Raw genomic sequence first — 17,292 nt, forward strand, 5'->3', positions numbered from 1 at the left:
ATGATTTGCATGGTTCTGGATTTAAATAACAGAAATGTGTATGTGTGTATTTGCAGAAAGCAGATGGACAATAAAGCCACTGGACAGCATCCAGGCATTGATACCCCCAACCCCCTCCACCTTCCTTTCCTGCCCTCACCAAATGGTTGAACTCACAAGTATGTAATTCGACCCAGACATTGGGAGGTGGAGGGTTACCTGATCCCTGTTCAGAGTGGCAGCACTCACCCACTCAGGTGTCTCTTTGTACCAAAGTGTAGCCACGACAGGAAGAGCCTTATACTTTATACTATGAGCTTTATACTCAGTATTTCAGAGAAATAGGGAAGATAACGAAAGAGGGGTAGAAAAGAGAGGAAGAAAAGGAATAGAGGCCTATGGTGTTAAATGAAGCTCAGTGGAGTGTGGAAAATGGAATAATGACGAAAAGCTTTGTGGAGAGTGGTACATTTGGTTTAATCTTTTTTGTTGATGAAGAGGCCTTTTCCTCAGTCTCTTTTTCTTCCATTGATCTTATTGTTCACTCATCTCTCTGTCTCTCTCCTGTTTTGTTTTGCAGATCCTGTTTCTAACACTGCTGCTGATACAGCAAACCACCTATCAGTAAGTCAACCTTAAAGAGTTCTGTGATTCACACTAAACCTAAATTGGAATTTGGAATTTGATATTTTTAGAGCTTTGGAGTTTTGAGTTGAACTTTTCATTCAGTCAGTAATTATAATTATAGCTTATATATTGTATAGCTTACAATATACTGCAGGTTATGCTTCACAAATTATAAAATACTAAAATACTTAATTGTTTGTCACATCATCATCACATTAGCATCAGTATCAGGGCTTGACATGTTATTGTAGAAACTAGTGACTCTCTTCCTAAGAAAGAATTCACAGACGTGGACTGTATCTCTTAAATAAGTGGCTGGTAGTGGTCGATTGCAAGGCTGCTTCTGGTTACATCTGCTCGCTGTTCAAGAGGTTTTATTGATTCTCAAGAAACAAATAGATTTATAGTTAAGATTTAGGAGGAATAGAACTCCAAGTCTTATGATACATTAAAGCTGTATGACATAGCAATTGCAACATAGACTGAATTAGTCATCACATCACGTAGACACAAGATACAACAATAAAAGGTGAAGGAAATCTGGTAGTTATTGATGTTGATAAGGCTTGTTTTCTATACATGTATTTCGTTGTATTTGTTTTTTTGCACTTTTTATTTTATTTTGCTTCACGTTTTATTTAGGAGACTTAACCTATAAACACACAGGAACAGCAGACCCTCTTCTAAACAAAGACCATTATGGGTGTTCATTTAAAAGTGGTCTTTATTAAAACACCATATTCAGTAGAAACAAGTCTGTGAGGTCACCTGCGTATCTTGGCTGTTCATTGTGCACTGAAACAGCTGTGGCGAGACAACAGGTCTCTCAAACACACCTTACGTTAAGTCTTGATCTGTTCAGCAGATGCCACTTGAAATGCTGAAAGTGTTCCACTCAGTTATTCTCCTTGATGTTGCCTGTTTAGGAACATAAGACAGAGGGAGCAGAGCAGCCTGACCCTTCGAGAATAGAGGTGGTGTCAGTGACGGAGGAAGACCTCCCCACTGTTGAGACCCCCAACACAGTTAATGTCAGCCCGCTGGGAAGTTTTACTGCTGACAGTCAGTCAGACAACAATTCAGCCAGACCTGAAGAGCCTCAACCTGCACCCAGTCCCACCATGCCAGTCACTAAGGTGCAACCATTTATGCGAGGTGAGAGCTGGGATGTTCAGGAGGGATTGGTACAGCATGACAGAGTGGATGTGTAGGTTAATGTTTAAAGGTAAAGTTACAAAAGGTTCTGCTTGAAATGTCAGACAATGTGAACGATGCATTGTTATGCAGATAATAGTGTTCCAGATGAAGTGATGTGTTCACTTTGCTGTTTCTCATATCTACTGTATAACCAGACTGCTGTATAGAAAGGTTACTCAGGTTTACAGGTGATTTCATTAGCTGAATAACTGCTTCATTAACAAAGCTGTTTTATTTTATTATTATTGTTAAGTTTTACATGGACACTGTGTAATTATACTATACTATACACTAGTCACTTGTGGATATATCACTGTACAAAAGTCTTTGGGCACCACCAGCTCTGTTGTTTGTATGTCTGTCAAATTCTGTGGTCATTGGTATTTGGATTGGTACGACATGACTCAATGATGTGACTGACCTGTCAGTTTGTATGTAATGCTCAAGCATGTCTTGAATAAACCTGCCGATATTTGTTGACAAACGCAGGTGTTTACCAATAACATTTATCAGCGCCCAAATGTAGTAGTATTTGTGTTTCATCAGATGAGGACTTGCAGAAAAGCTGGAAGGAGAGACTGATGTCTCATCGCTTTGAGCTGCTGATTGCTTCCTGCGTCATCGTGGTAGTCACTCTCGCTCTCAGCATTGGACTTGGAGGTGAGGAGCTCACTGTTGTGTGAACTGTCCACTGAGCCACTGGAATACAAAGTGGCTCTGCTCCATCAATATTTGATGGAATCCCCTACCTGTTATATCCCCCAACCCAGAAATGAGGCTTTCCCTTAGGGCCAAACCTGGCCCAGATAAGGTCAGTGTTGCCGGAAAAGGTCCTAAAGGGGTAACAAATACAAGCACATGCACAAAAAAGTAATTAAGAGGAATTTCTTACTTCCTGTCTGCGTCTCAGATGTGAAACACTTCATCTGCTGGATTAAAATCGATCAGTCTTACTATAAATTCTTACATTACAACTGCGATGACCTGTCCAGGGCGTGACCCTGCATTTTACTCTATGTCAGCTGGGATTGGCTCCAGCTTCCCCTCGATCCTCATGTGGAGAATAAAGCAGTAGAGTAGACAATGAATGAATGAGGATATGGTTTGGGTTTATGTTAGGCCAGTAGTAGTTATTGGTTAAGGGGAGAGTAAGTCTCCAGGAAATGAATGTAAGTCAATGCAATGTCCACTGAAGTGATGGAAACCAGACTGCGTGTGTTTGATTTACCTCTGTGTATCCACAGTGGGTCTCAGCTGCGTGGGCAGGTTTCGCTGTGGCTCGTCGTCTCAGTGCATCAGCTACTCTGCTCAGTGTGATGGAGAGGTGAACTGTGACAATGGAGAGGATGAGCTTGGCTGTGGTGAGACACACACACACACACATGAACATGTCTTGTGTGGTTGTATGAGACACTGTCATATACTGGCGGCACCTTGTGTGCCCCCTGTGTGTCCACTCTGCTGAGAATCAGCTTGATGTTCACTCCCAGGACACAAAGAAGAACAATCAGCCTTTTCAAACAGGAAATTGATTAATTGAAACCATTAACTCCCTGCACCAAAGTCACATGTATTGTCACATCAACTTATAATACTGGAAGCTTGACCGGAAGGAGGAAACAGGTATGACTGCCACGCCACACCATAATATGCCATGCTGTACCGTGCTGATGTGAGAAGATGGAGAGAATGTATGAATTTGAAAGTGTGAGTGCAAAATAAATAGATATTGTGCAGTGCTATCGCTAAATTACATTAAGAAATGATGCTGGGAGCTTATTTATTAATTAAGATACACATTATGACGGTTTTAATCCTTTTTTTTGATAAATCTAACTTTAGTAAAGAAATATAGCAAAAAGACCATTTATTGCTCACTTTGCCTGGCTTGGAATCAAATATTTACCTTACTAACATGACACATGGCAGAAATGTTCAGGTAATGGCAACGTGTCTCTTTGTGTCTGTCTTGTGTATGTGTGTCTGTCAGTGCGTTTGAGTGGGCGGAGCTCAGTGCTGCAGGTCCAGAAAGGGGGGGTATGGAGGACAGTTTGCTCAGAAGACTGGAACAACTGGCTTGGGCTCAGTGCCTGCAAACAGCTGGGTTACTCAAGGTCTGGGTTGCAACTCAAATCTCTTGATTTCTTTTCCCTTGTTTATGTCATGACCGTATCCGCATGTTGTGAGGTGATGGCACATTCATGCCCACACTATTCACTCTGTTGCCTTGACCTGAATTCTTAGAGGTTATAGCAGGGTTAGGGTAAGATGGCTGCTGATATCTATATTTGTTTTAACTGTATGACCTGCAGGATTAATGCTGTGTGGGTCTGAAACTTGTAAATACACTTGGCACAGGCTAAAATGTGGCAAATTATGCCTTTGGTTGTTTCATTATGTGTGTTTTGTGTTAGAGGTTATTCTGCCTCTGTATACCAGACATGTTGGAAGCCTGTTGCAAGTTATATAAACGTAAAGTTAGAGCATCACAAGAACCTAAAGCAGTGCATTACAGCCCTTCATATGCACATGACAGTTACACTTTTAGTCATAGCTTTTTAAAAGCAAAATATATCCAATTCATACATTTGCAGTTTTTCAAGAAATACTGTACATAACTTTTTACCTTATTTGTCTTGTCAGATATGTGGAGTCATTCTTCATTTCGCTGAACTCCATTGAACAAGAACTTCAGCACAATCTTGTGTCCATCAACTTGAGCCAGTCACAGATCAGCAAGCTCCAGAACACCACAATCTTCAGGTGCAAACATCTCAATCTCTATGCAAACATCTCTATACATGCTGAAAATGCCACAACCTCTAAACCAAACTAAATTCCTCAGTTTCTGTTACATTTTCTGACACCTCACTGTCAAATATGTTCACTGACTTTACAATAAAACAATATGATATGATATGATATGATATGATATGATATAATATATAATATAATATAATATAATATAATATAGTATAATATAATATAATATAATATAATTTAATTTAATTTAATTTAATTTAATTTAATTTAATTTAATCATATGTTATAAGCTAAGTCATGTCATGTTATATATTATATGTTCTGTAATGTAGTGTCATGGTAAATGGTCTGTATTTCTAGACCACTTAAAGCTGCTTTACTCTACAGTTTTGCAATTCACATGTCCATACAGTGCATCTATGTGCACTGCATTGTCTGCATCTTTCATACCCATTCACACGCTGGTGGCACAGCTGTCAAGCGCAACGTAGGCTTATGTGTCTTGCCCAAGGACACATCATCATATAGACTAGCGGAGCTGGGAATCAAACCAACAACCTTCTAATTCAAAGACAACTTTCTCTAGCACTGTGTCGTCATTCCATGTCATATCATTTTATGTTGTTATGTTATGTCACGTTGTTATTTTATTTTCTGTCATGTCATACTACGTTATGTTTATTGAGTTTGTGTGTGTGCTTTGTCATCCTCCTCCTGCTGTGTGATCACAGTAAGACTCAGTGCAGCTCAGGCAAAGTGACCACTCTGAAATGTCTGGGTGAGCAAACATGCTTCATACTGACTAACTTCTGTTCTGGTTCTGACTCACAAAGTGTCTTCTGTATGTGCTCATGGTCGAACATATGCTCTTGCATGGCATGTACTTTATTTTTGTCCTTTTTTCTCTGTGTTTTACTAGTGGTTTGTAATTTAATAATCACCATTGTCATCAATCGGGATTCTCATGTGAAATCCATTTTGGATTAGTTTAATACAACTGATATGAAACGTGTGTGTGCATGACTGTTTTTGTGAAACTTATTTTTCTTATATTTGTGGTTGCATGCACTGCTGTTTTTTATTGAGTATATTTCAGAGTTGACACTAATCAATTGAATAGGTTCAATCATTTGGAACAGTTTGTTTTACACAGCTATCAGATGACTTGTCATCAGTTGTAAAACAGGTGTATAATTTCTTCAGTGGTTCTAAAGGAGGTTAGTCTCTTCACTAATGGTTTGATTAAATAACCATTGTGTATGACAAACTGGCTACGAAGTCTAAAAATGTCAGCATTAGGCTACAGCTAGGCTGGACATATAAACCCAGCCATGGCAAAACCAGCAACAAGTGGGCCAAGGGACATTTTGATTTATTTACAGATTCTGAAAGTGTGATTTTAAGCCTGATTTTAATCTCATCACAGAAACTGGAGCACAGATACTATTTTGTGAGCTACACAGAACAATACATGTACTACACATACAAAACTGGACATTAAAGCTTAGCAGCGGCCCTGCACATCAGGTTGGTTTGTTATTCATATTAATTGCAGATGATCACATGCTCCTGTTACAGCATATAATACGATCATCTGATCGAGCACAGGTTTTGATGTGTAACATTTTCATTACAATACTTAGCTATAGCTAATGACAATGTAGCCACATAACATTCTGAAATGCACAGTGGATTATTAAAAGACAGCGTCCAGCATGAAAAAACATTTTTTAATCCCTGTATGTAACTTCGAATGAACACTAATGTAACATAGATTGCCAACTACAACAATGAAAACTCACCCCATAAGAAGATAGAAGGTTAAAGACAGGTTTGGGGTGCTTTCTTTTCATCGCTGGCGTAATGTCGTCATCACAGGGGTAACTACTGTATCTGTTCACCTCAAGGTGTCCAGTTATTCTTTCTTTATTTCTGCCACTCTCTGTCTGCTACTAAATAATCAATCCACACCTATTTTCTTTGTTTACTCAGTTTGCGCTGGGTGTCAAGGACTATGGCAAGGCAGAACAAAGGACACTGTGCCGACTTGTTGCTGGTTTGGCCGCAGCGGTATTACTTTATTTAGGGATTTAGGGATCTAGTGCTATTTTTTAAGTAACTTTGTAAGCCAATATAGAAATTCAATATTAAAGCACTGATGAATCCCATTGGATGAATTATTTTGTTTCAAGTCTTGGGAGAGTTTGTAAAAACTGCTAAACATGTTGAACAAAACAATGAAACTAATTTTGATTGCAGCTGTCCAAGGAACTATGAGTCATAGCACCTGGGTATTAGTAGCAGAGGCTATATTACAATTAATTATTAATTAAGCTGAATCTCCAAAGATAAGGCTTGTTTACTTGTAGCTCTGGTTGGAGAGAATCATGAGGGACATAGGATGACTGTTGGCTGGTGCATTAATACAGACCATTATCACTGTCTGTCTGTGTATGGTGTGTGTGTGTGTGTGTGTGGTGTCAGAGTGTGGTTTCAGACCTCAGTACAACACTCGTATTGTTGGAGGCAACATCTCTAAACCAGGTCAGTTCCCCTGGCAGGTCAGTCTCCACTACAGCAGTGAGCACCTATGTGGAGGCTCAATCATAACATCCCACTGGATCCTCACTGCAGCACACTGTGTGTATGGGTGAGTCCATTATAACATGCTTCAACAGTCAGATAACTAACATCTTTTATTTTGCCCAGTAGAATAAACAAAGAAAAACAATCTCAACAAATCAACTTAAATGCAAGAGCTTCATTCCACAATGGAAACGAATCAATTACACTACGTTTGTACAATAATTTGTGAGAAAATTAAATGTTAAGGCACACTATAAAAAGTACATGTTTAAAATGATTTTAGGTGACATGCTTATATATATATATATATATATAGGTCTATATTTATTATGGAGGATGTGGATTGTGGGAATTTAAATCAGTGTTCCGAGTGTCTATCTCACATTTTTTAGGGATGTCCAATATTGGCTTTTTTTAACCGATATTCAATATGCCGTTATTCCAACACTTAATTTCCGATTCCGATATCAACCAATACCAATACCAATACCGATATTTACAGGCTTTTTTCCTACAAAACAAATTTGTGAAAAGCAGCAGTGAAAGGGTTAAGAATCTGACATAGCTGAGCAGGAGCACGAGTTTTAACTGCAGGGTAGGATAATCCAACCTCAAATAGTACAGCCTTGTTATCGGAAAGCACAGGTTTAACACAGACAAATCATGTGAGAAAACAAGATCTAAAGTGTGCCCATATTCGTGTGTGGGACCAGACACAGACTGAACCAGATTAAAAGAGTCAATAAGGCTTAAAAAGTCCTTTACCAGAGGCTTATCAGGACAGCACCTGTGCCGGGCTCCGGCACAGGTGAGTCGGAGCCCGGCTCACACACGTGCTCAGTTCTTGGTTTCACTCCTCCTGCCGAACCATACTGGACTCTGTGGCTCCATTTAAAACTGTGCAGCCCAAAGCTAAACCTGAGCCCTGGTTCAATGCGAGAACTTGCGCAGCCAGGCAGGATTGCCGTAAAGCTGAACGCAGGTGAAAAAAGGACAAGCTGCAGGTTTCTCACCAAATCCTAAAAGACTGCTGGCGCTGCTACCAGAACACTGTAAAAGAGGCCAGAAGAGCGCACCTGTCAGACATTATTGAATCCAATTCTCACAACCCATGTGTTATTTAAAACCATTGAATCTGTTCTTGGCTCACCTCAGCCTGCGTGCCCAGAGGAATCCCCTGAAATGTGTAATAGCTTCCTGAATTTCTTTATTGATAAGGTTGTTACTGCAAGGGCTCTCATCACCACACCGGCATCTGACCCCTCTGACCATGTTCTTTGCTCAGCTGTGCTTGATTACATTGAGCCTGTGTCTTTGATTGCCTTAGAAAAGTGGTTGTACTCCCTGTGACACTGTCCCACCTCACTTTTTTAAAGAGGTTTTCCCTTGTATAGGGCAGTCAGTTCTGGTCATTATTAACAGCAGTCTGTCTTCTGGTGTTGTCCCCCAAAGTTTTAAACATGCGGTGGTGCAACCCCTGCTTAAGAAACCTGGCCTTGATTGTGGTATGCTAGCCAATTATAGACCTATCTCCAAGCTGCCTTTTATTTCCAAAATCCTGGAAAAAGTTGTCCACGCTCAGTTAAAGTCATTCCTGGATGAGCATGATATCCTGGAGGTTTTCCAGTCTGGTTTTAAAACAGTGCATAGTACGGAGTCAGCTTTACTAAGAGTATTTAATGACATCCTTGTGGCGGTTGACTCTGGTCACCACGTGGTCCTTGTCCTGCTGGACCTAACTGCAGCGTTTGACACTGTAGACCACAACATTCTACTGTCTCGCTTGCAGCACCTTGTGGGCATTAGTGGTAGTGCCCTAAATTGTTTCAGATCGTATCTTGAGGGAAGATCTATGTGCGTACGCCTTGGTGGCTCGGAGTTCTGCTCTGCTCCGCTGTCATATGGGGTTCCACAGGGTTCAATTTTAGGGCCCTTGCTCTTCTCTCTGTATCTGCTTCCCCTGGGTTCCATCCTGAGAAAACACGGCATTTCCTTTCATTTTTACGCTGACGACAGTCAGATTTATGTGCCACTGAAAAAGACAAATGCCTGTTTGAAGTCACTTCTGCTATGTCTTGAAGACATTAAAGCCTGGATGTCTCTTTTTAAAATTTAATGAAAAGAAAAGAGAAGTGATGGTGTTTGGTCCGAGCAGCTCTAGTGAACCCCCCCTGCTGACTTCGGCCCTTTGGCACAATATATCAAGCCAGTAGTCTCAAACTGGGGTTTTAAGATAGACAGTGATTTTAAATTGGACCGGCAAATTGGTGCAACAGTGAAGTCCAGCTTTCACCTGAGGCAGCTGGCAAAGGTGAAGCCCTTTCTTGCACATAAGCACTTTGAAGCAGTAATCCACGCCTTCATTACATCTCAGCTAGATTACTGCAATGCACTCTATCTTGGAGTGAGCCAGTCCTCTCTCACACGTCTCCAGTTGGTCCAGAATGCTGCTTCTTAATTGGGGCATGTAAGAGTCAGCACATTACTCCTATTCTGGCCTCCCTCCACTGGCTGCCTGTGCGTTTTAAAGTCCATTTTAAGATTATTTTATTTGTTTTTAAATTTTTAAATGGTCTCGCTCCACTTTACCTCTCTGGGCTTCTCCATCCCTACGCTCCTGCTCGGTGTCTCAGGCTCCTGGAGGTACCGAGGTCTAAGCAGAAGCTCAGAGGGGAAAGAGCCTTTTCCATTGCCGGTCCCAAACTTTGGAACGTCCTCCCGCTCCACATCAGACACTGTCCATTTTTAAAACTCATCTTAAAACCCATTTTTATTCTTTGGCTTTCAACTCAGCATGAGACTCTGCCCTTGCTTTTAGTGTTTTTATTCTCTTAATATTTTTATTGTTTTAACATTTTTATAGTTTAATTGTTTTTATTGTTTTAATATTTTATTGTTTTACTTTTCATGTAACAACAGTTACGGCTGTTTAAAGCACTTTATAAATAGAGTTGAGTTGAGAAAACACACACACAGCTCTTTCCTTCACTCGTCTGTATTGAATCTCATTTTAAACAATGCATACAAGCAACAAACAAATTCATGCATACGCACACTCAATTTTAGGCCACAAATATCCTATCAGTGTCTTTTTCTAAATGATCTAAATTATTGTTTTAACTGAATAAACATGACATGTAAATTATACTTTTAACAAGTTATCATGGGACATTTGAATAATGAAATGTATTTTTTAACCTGTTGATTTATTAATTTTCGTCGTTATGACATGAACTAGATATATAAATGAAACAGTAACATGCTCAAACACCAGTGTTTGGAATAACACCGTTTAAAAGAACGGCGTTAGGTAACAGCGTTATTTTTTCAGCAACAGGGTAATCAAACTAATTACTTTTCCCGTCGTTATAGCGCCATTAACGTTACTGGACGTAAAATGCGGTGCGTTACTATGCATTGATTGAATAAACTGTGTAATCCCAACGCACCCCTGGCTCACAGCTAGTGAGGAGGCGGCTTAATAACGAGGTAAGCGATTATGATTGACCAAGGCAGAGTCACGTTTCACGCATTCCAGCATACGGGCCACACACACACACACACACAACAGCGAAACAGAGAATCGATGAAGCAGCAGAGATGGTGAGTCAGGACTCCGATGTAAAGTTGGCATTTTCATTGTTTGTGGCGATAAAATCACTTCTTCAAGTTCATTGTGATCAAAGGCAAGAACGTACATGTAATGTGTACATTATGTCCCGAAGCAAAAACTCCGTTGTAAGCAATTCTAATTTAATGAAGCATCTCACAATGGCACACGCATCTACAAAGTTAGTTGCCAAAAACACTGATTATTGAGAGTTTGATTTATTTAATTAAGAATAAGACTACAGAGCTAAACACACTTTTTTGTTGTTTAAAAGTTTACGTTTGTTGTCTCAGGTTGAGAGAGTTTGATTTAATTTGCTAGAGTTAAATGCACTTTATATGGTGTAACTGTTTACTTTTCTTACAAAGATAATACTTGAAGTGCAGGATAAACATCTTGCCGTCTGTCGACGTGCAATAAATATAGAAAGTTATGTACAAACATCTGTCTGTTCTACTCATTTCAATTGACTTGTGAAAACTACACAAAAAAAAAACAAATTCTTTGATATATAGCAACTTTTCAGTATCGCAAATAGTTACTTTCCCTGGTAACGAGTTACTTTTATTATAGAGTAATTCAGTTACTAACTCAGTTACTTTTTGGAACAAGTAGTGAGTAACTATAACTAATTACTTTTTTACGTTCCCAACACTGTCAAACACCAATGTCAACATTCAGAATCTACGGCGTGGCGACAGGTTATCAGGCTACGAGCTTACACGTCTGAGTTAGCAAGAAACTAAACAACAAAGTCCAACAAAAATGTCTTTTCCATGCATTTTAAACCAGAGTAACATTTAGAAAAATACTATCAACATATGTTCATAAGTATGCAGTGCTTTGCAAACGGTAATTACCTTAAAAAGGGGAATAGTAACGGGAGAAGGATGAGGAAAACACACACGCAGCTCTTTCCTTCACTCGTCTGTATTGAATGAGGAAGAGGAGCGCAATCCCCCTACTGGAGCCCCGAGGCATTACCAACAGATCGACGAATCACCACACAGATCAGGATCTGATTTACCTATCTGCATTCCTCTTTTTAGGTGTTACTCACTAGTTGCATAGTCTCCATATACATTCACAACTACTATAAATGAAATTACATCTTCTGAAAATAGATACTATAATAAATGATGACATCCAACTGAAATTATGTTTACCTCAAAATAAATTGTATGTATGAATAAATTGTTATATACAACTTGTCACACACATGGATATTAAAATCACCAATAATAAGTACACAATCATAGTTTGGAATGATTCCAGCCAAAAGTTCAAAGAAGTAATTTAAAAAGTCCTCATTATATTTGGGAGGTCTGTAGATGACGGCGTACAGTACCGGTTCAGAGCAACCCACCTCAAATGAGGTCATTTAAAAATGCACACTCCACAGTGAATAGAAAGAACATAGCTTACTGTATGCTTACTGTATTATTTTTTCCAGAACATGTGAATTGCCTTGTAAGGTCCAAACGCTAGTGTCTGAGCACAATCCAGGCTCTCATCCAATGTGGGTTTTAACCAAATAAATCTTTGATCAGTAGAGCGAGACCATTTGATTTGCCACAGGATTTCAGAGAAGTATAAAGTACTCGTAGAGACCAAGTACTCAATCGAAAAGTGACTTCAGTAGAGGTTGAATTGTTCTTTAAGCACCATATTTTTATAGGATTTCAAATGTTTAGCCTAGCCAGCTAGTTACTGTTAGCTAGCTGCTAAGTGAACACTGCAGTATGTCAGGTGGGTAGCTAGCTACTTAGCTAGCACTTACTAATAGCTCAAGCTGGTCCTGTTGTACCAGCTTGCTTCTGTTAATAGAATAATATGAGAGCATTTTAAACTGACACTTCCCCCTAATGTATCAATACTCATCATTTGAACTACAAGGCATTAAAGAGGCCATAGCCCGGAAGTGCAAATTAACGTCGCGCGTTAATTTGTGTGTGTATCTACGTCATTACCTCATCTATGAAGTCCTAAAAGTCCATAACAATCAGTTCAGCCACTGCTGAGAGTGCATGGTTTTATTGTTTTCCTGAGCTCTACAAAGTGGAACGGCACTTCCGTTGACTAATATAGTCAACTAGTATTTATCATCTCAGTAACCACAATGTTATCCAAGCTACAGGCGTCCTGCAGCAGTCTTTGTGATGGAGGTGGTTCACCTGTCACAGTGTCTTCTGACTCTGGGTCAGACTCCGGAACAAATGCGTAAGGGATTATTGTGAAAGGTCGTGACAACGGCATTACTCAATGTTTTGATAATTGCTAGCGGTGCATCGAGCTGCATAGAGCTGCCCCCCTCTGGATACGGGGCGTTCAAGCTCCTCCGTTCCTCCGCTCGCCATGACCACACTGTGTGTGGACTGAACATGCGCCCAACTTTTTTTTTTTTCATAAATCAATCCGCCGAACCGATATTGATCCGAATGGATAACGGATCAATGATGATCCGTTGCACCACTATAATTTACCATGGTTCAAACGCCTGCATAAACCTGCTACCTACTAATGTAACTTAAGTTTTCTTTTGTTTGGCAGTATGATATTATTTATCATTTACATTTAAGTTAGTCACAAATAAGGAGCAGCTCACTAAACATTGAACTTCATTAGGATTACATTTTAATGTGCATCTCACATATACTATTCTGCTGTGTGTTCTCAGGTTTGCTGACCCATCCATGTGGGCTGTCCATGTGGGCCTGACAGTGCAACCAGACAATGGGGCCCAATCGCTAGCTGTGGAGCAGATTATCTACCATGCTCGCTACCGGCCCAAAAAACTGGACTTTGACATTGCACTGATGAAACTGGCAGTGCCACTTGTTTTCAATGGTAATGGTGTTTTCCTGCTGATTCCCCACTCTCTATACTGTCGACATCAATGATAGCTGTGCCGGCAGTGTGTGAATGGGTATGAAAGATGAGTGATAGAAAATGCGCCGCACATGCACTGTATAAAAGTGTGAGTGAATGGGTATAAATGGGTGAATGGCAAAACTGTCCTGTAAGGCAGCTTTGAGTGGTCAACAAGACTAGAAAAGCACTATTTATACAGACCATTTACCATCCAGCGCAGCTGACAGACAGACAACTTTATTAATCCCTTTAGGAGGTTCCCTCTGGGAAAATGAAAAGCTCCAACATCCACACACAGCACTGTTAAAATTGGAGTCACACTTTACAGGAGACAGGAAAGAAAAACACCCCAGGTACAAAACACCATAAAATATAGAATAAAAAAAATATAAAATAAAATATAAATATAAGATAAAAATAAACTCCAGAGGGTCTAGCCTCAATCCGACCACCGAGCCGGCCCGTCTGTTTTTTTCCAGTCTGTGGAGGTCTGCCTTAGTTGTGCTCCAGCCCCAGCACACCACAGCGTAGGAGAGAACACTGGCAACCACAGACTGGTAGAACATCCACTGGAGCTTCTTGCAGATGTTAAAAGATTGTAGCCTCCTCAGAAAGTACAACTGGCTCTGAGCCTTCTTGTACAGTTGCCTTGTGTTGCTTGTCCAGTCCAGCTTGTTGTCCAGCCACAGCCCAAGATGTTTGTAGGTCTGCACGACCTCCACCTCCTCTGCTCCTATTAGAACTGGTCTCTGGGTCTGTCCCTCCCAAAGTCGATGACCAGTCCCTTGGTCTTTGAGGTGTTGAGCTGCAGGTTGCTAATGTGTCACCAGACAACAAAGTTCCTCACCAGGCTCCTATATTCCTCTTCCTCTTTGTTGTCTCTGATACACCCTATGATGGCTGAGTTGTCTTGACTTCTGGATTTGACACATTTCAGAGTTGTAGCAGAAGTCCGCAGTGTACAGATTGAAGAGGATGGGAGACAGCACAGTCTCCTGAGGAGCTCCGATGCTGCTGACCACAGTGTCAGACGTGATGTCCTTCAGCCTGATATACTGTGGTCTGTCTGTGAGGTAGCTGGAAATCCAAGCAACCAGGCAGGGGTTCACTCGCATTCTGGTGAGTTTTTCCTTGAGTAGAAGGGGCTGGATGGTGTTGAAGGCACTCGAAAAGTCCAAAAAGAGGATCCTGACTGTGCCACTTCCCTTGTCCAGATGCGAGTGGGCTCGGTGTAGGAGGTAGAGAATGGCATCCTCCACACCGACCTCTGCCCTGTAGGGTATCCTCAGAGTGCTGTACATGAAGCCTAAGGAAGGTGAGGAAGAGCCGCTCCAGAGTCTTCGTTAGATGTGAAGTAAGCCGGGTACTATGTTTAGTACCCGGCACCAGGTACTATGCTAGTGGAAATGCTACTTAAACCGGGGCATGGCGAGGCGAGGCGAGTAGAGCTGGTGGAAATACGCCATATGGCATGTGTGACTCTGGTCAGATAATCACAGAGGCTGAACTTCCACTCAAGCAGGAAGAATGTGGTATCTACAAAGAAATAAACAAATAAAGCATGAGCAGCAACACCGGCACAGTGGCAGGCAGACAGAGAGATGGGAAATTTTGAAGCTTAAATATCCTGCCAAATTGAGAGGGGGTGTATGTGAGGCATGCTGTGCTCTAATTATGTGGGAGCCAAGCTCCCACAAAAAGGGCCTAAATGCAGCACACGTAGGCAGACAGACAGTCGGTAGTGACTTTTATTCTTCACCTTTTCAAAGGATAGTTCAAAGACAGCACAATCACAGAAAACGCTGGCGAGACTAGTACGAATGACCCAGATCAATCTGGCAGTGACTGCATGGTGGAGAGGAGTATATAGTGGGCTGATTTGATCAGGTGCTGCTGCTGTGAAAAGGTGAGTGGAGTTGAGCTGAGAACTGTGAGGGGTTGAGGATGGCCAGATTGTCCCTACCAATATTAATATTAATATTAATATTACACACATGCGCAAATTCTGTGAGCGAGCAGATTTTACGAGAATCAGTGAACACATCATAACCAAACAGAAATAGTGAGAGAGGGAGAGAGCGTAGGTGACTTAATCACAAAAAATGCAGTTTTCATTTGCATAAATGAGAAATAAGTGTGCTGCTCTTTGTGTTTCAGTGTTAGAATGAACAACTCACAGTGAAGTCTTTCTAATATGGTGTGTATGCCCCCCCAGCTCAAGTTGTCTGCCTGATCTGGCTTGCAGGGTCACATCATTTATGGCTCCTCCTGTGCCTGTCCCATGAAGCAAGACAAGTCCCCATAATGTGACTGTGTAAACAGATTTAGATCACTACATGAGTAATACCTGGAACACACACACACACACACACACACACACACGCAGTCAGGTGCAATCTCTTATTTAAAAAAAAGAGTACAAATGGGTGACGGTAGCTCAGTGGTAGAGCGAATCGTCTTTCACCTCGAAGGTTGTGTGTGTGTGTGAGTGGGTATGAAAGATGAGTGACAGAAAATGTGCAGCACATAGATGTGCTGTATGTAAGTGTGAGTGAATGGGTGTGATAGTGTACAGCAGCTTTGAGTGGTCATCAATACTAGATAAGTAGATATATAAGTAACATTAATATTCTCTGTAGGCTTTGTGGAGCCCATCTGCCTGCCTAACCATGGGGAGGATTTTGTGGAGGGAACACTGTGCTGGATCTCTGGATGGGGAGCAACAGAGGCAGATGGTGAGTCTAATAAAAAAATAAATAAATACACACACTTTAGTCACTTGCCTTTTTCTGTTCCTGTACTTTCTGATGCATACATGTTGATGTTTCAGGAGAGTCCAGTGTGGTGCTACGCTCAGCCATGGTTCCACTCCTCTCCACCAAGACCTGCAACCAGCCAGAAGTTTACAAAGGCTTTATCTCCTCCTGGATGCTATGTGCTGGATATCTGGAGGGAGGAGTTGACTCTTGTCAGGTACAGATGTTTTACTGTAATGTAGGAAACACTGAGGGACAGATATCCATCCACATTCTCCACCAAAATACAATATCAGCTTAATTGGGCAATAATTACGATTGATGGCATCACTGAACTATTTGTGGGTCACACGGTGGAGCACATGGCTCACTGTTGGGGGGGTTTGCTCCAGGTTCACTGGTTTCACGAGAATATTAGTAATTTTAGTGAGTGAGTGAACCTTAAAGGCCCTGGTGTGCTTCCATGCAAGCTGTGTGCAACATGCACATGAAGCCGATTGCGTCATCAAAAAGTAAAGCAAAAAGTGTGTTGGGCACACGTGGACAGTACATACGTGAACTTCCGCACCACTGGTAGATGGAGTATGAGCCCTGCTCACTAAGCAAAAAAAACATTTCGACAACAGAAGAAGAAGACGTCAAGGATAGTCAACCGACCCTTGAACCGGCTAACACCCCAACTCCCCTGCCCAATGGGTCTTTCAGCTGTAAGCCACTCCAACCAGACTTATCTGAAGGTTCTCTTTGTCTTTGGTAGGAATGTGTCCTTGTACCGCCACCCGATTGTGAAGTTGGATACTACAGGACCCTGACACACGAGTATACCAGGGTTCACGATATGCAACACGCAATGTGACGCGCAATTCACGTTTCAGTATTAGAAGGTTTATTACATCACAATAC

At 41.1% G+C, this 17,292-nt stretch overlaps 1 protein-coding gene across 1 annotated transcript; it reads left to right on the top strand.

Moving 5' to 3' along the window:
* The first annotated feature begins 265 nt into the window (after window positions 1-265).
* LOC122760227 (transmembrane protease serine 3-like) lies at window positions 266-17,201 on the top strand. Its single transcript, XM_044015309.1, has 13 exons — window positions 266-444; window positions 560-603; window positions 1,533-1,761; window positions 2,350-2,463; window positions 3,048-3,164; window positions 3,794-3,917; window positions 4,447-4,566; window positions 5,298-5,344; window positions 7,051-7,216; window positions 13,440-13,609; window positions 16,273-16,368; window positions 16,464-16,606; window positions 17,016-17,201. Exons 1-13 carry the CDS (start codon window positions 378-380, stop codon window positions 17,199-17,201), a joined length of 1,623 nt encoding a protein of 540 aa, XP_043871244.1. The 5' UTR covers window positions 266-377.
* Window positions 17,202-17,292: the final 91 nt, after the last annotated feature.

Source organism: Solea senegalensis, unplaced genomic scaffold (assembly GCF_019176455.1).
Source record: "Solea senegalensis isolate Sse05_10M unplaced genomic scaffold, IFAPA_SoseM_1 scf7180000013239, whole genome shotgun sequence".
Taxonomy (NCBI): domain Eukaryota; kingdom Metazoa; phylum Chordata; class Actinopteri; order Pleuronectiformes; family Soleidae; genus Solea; species Solea senegalensis.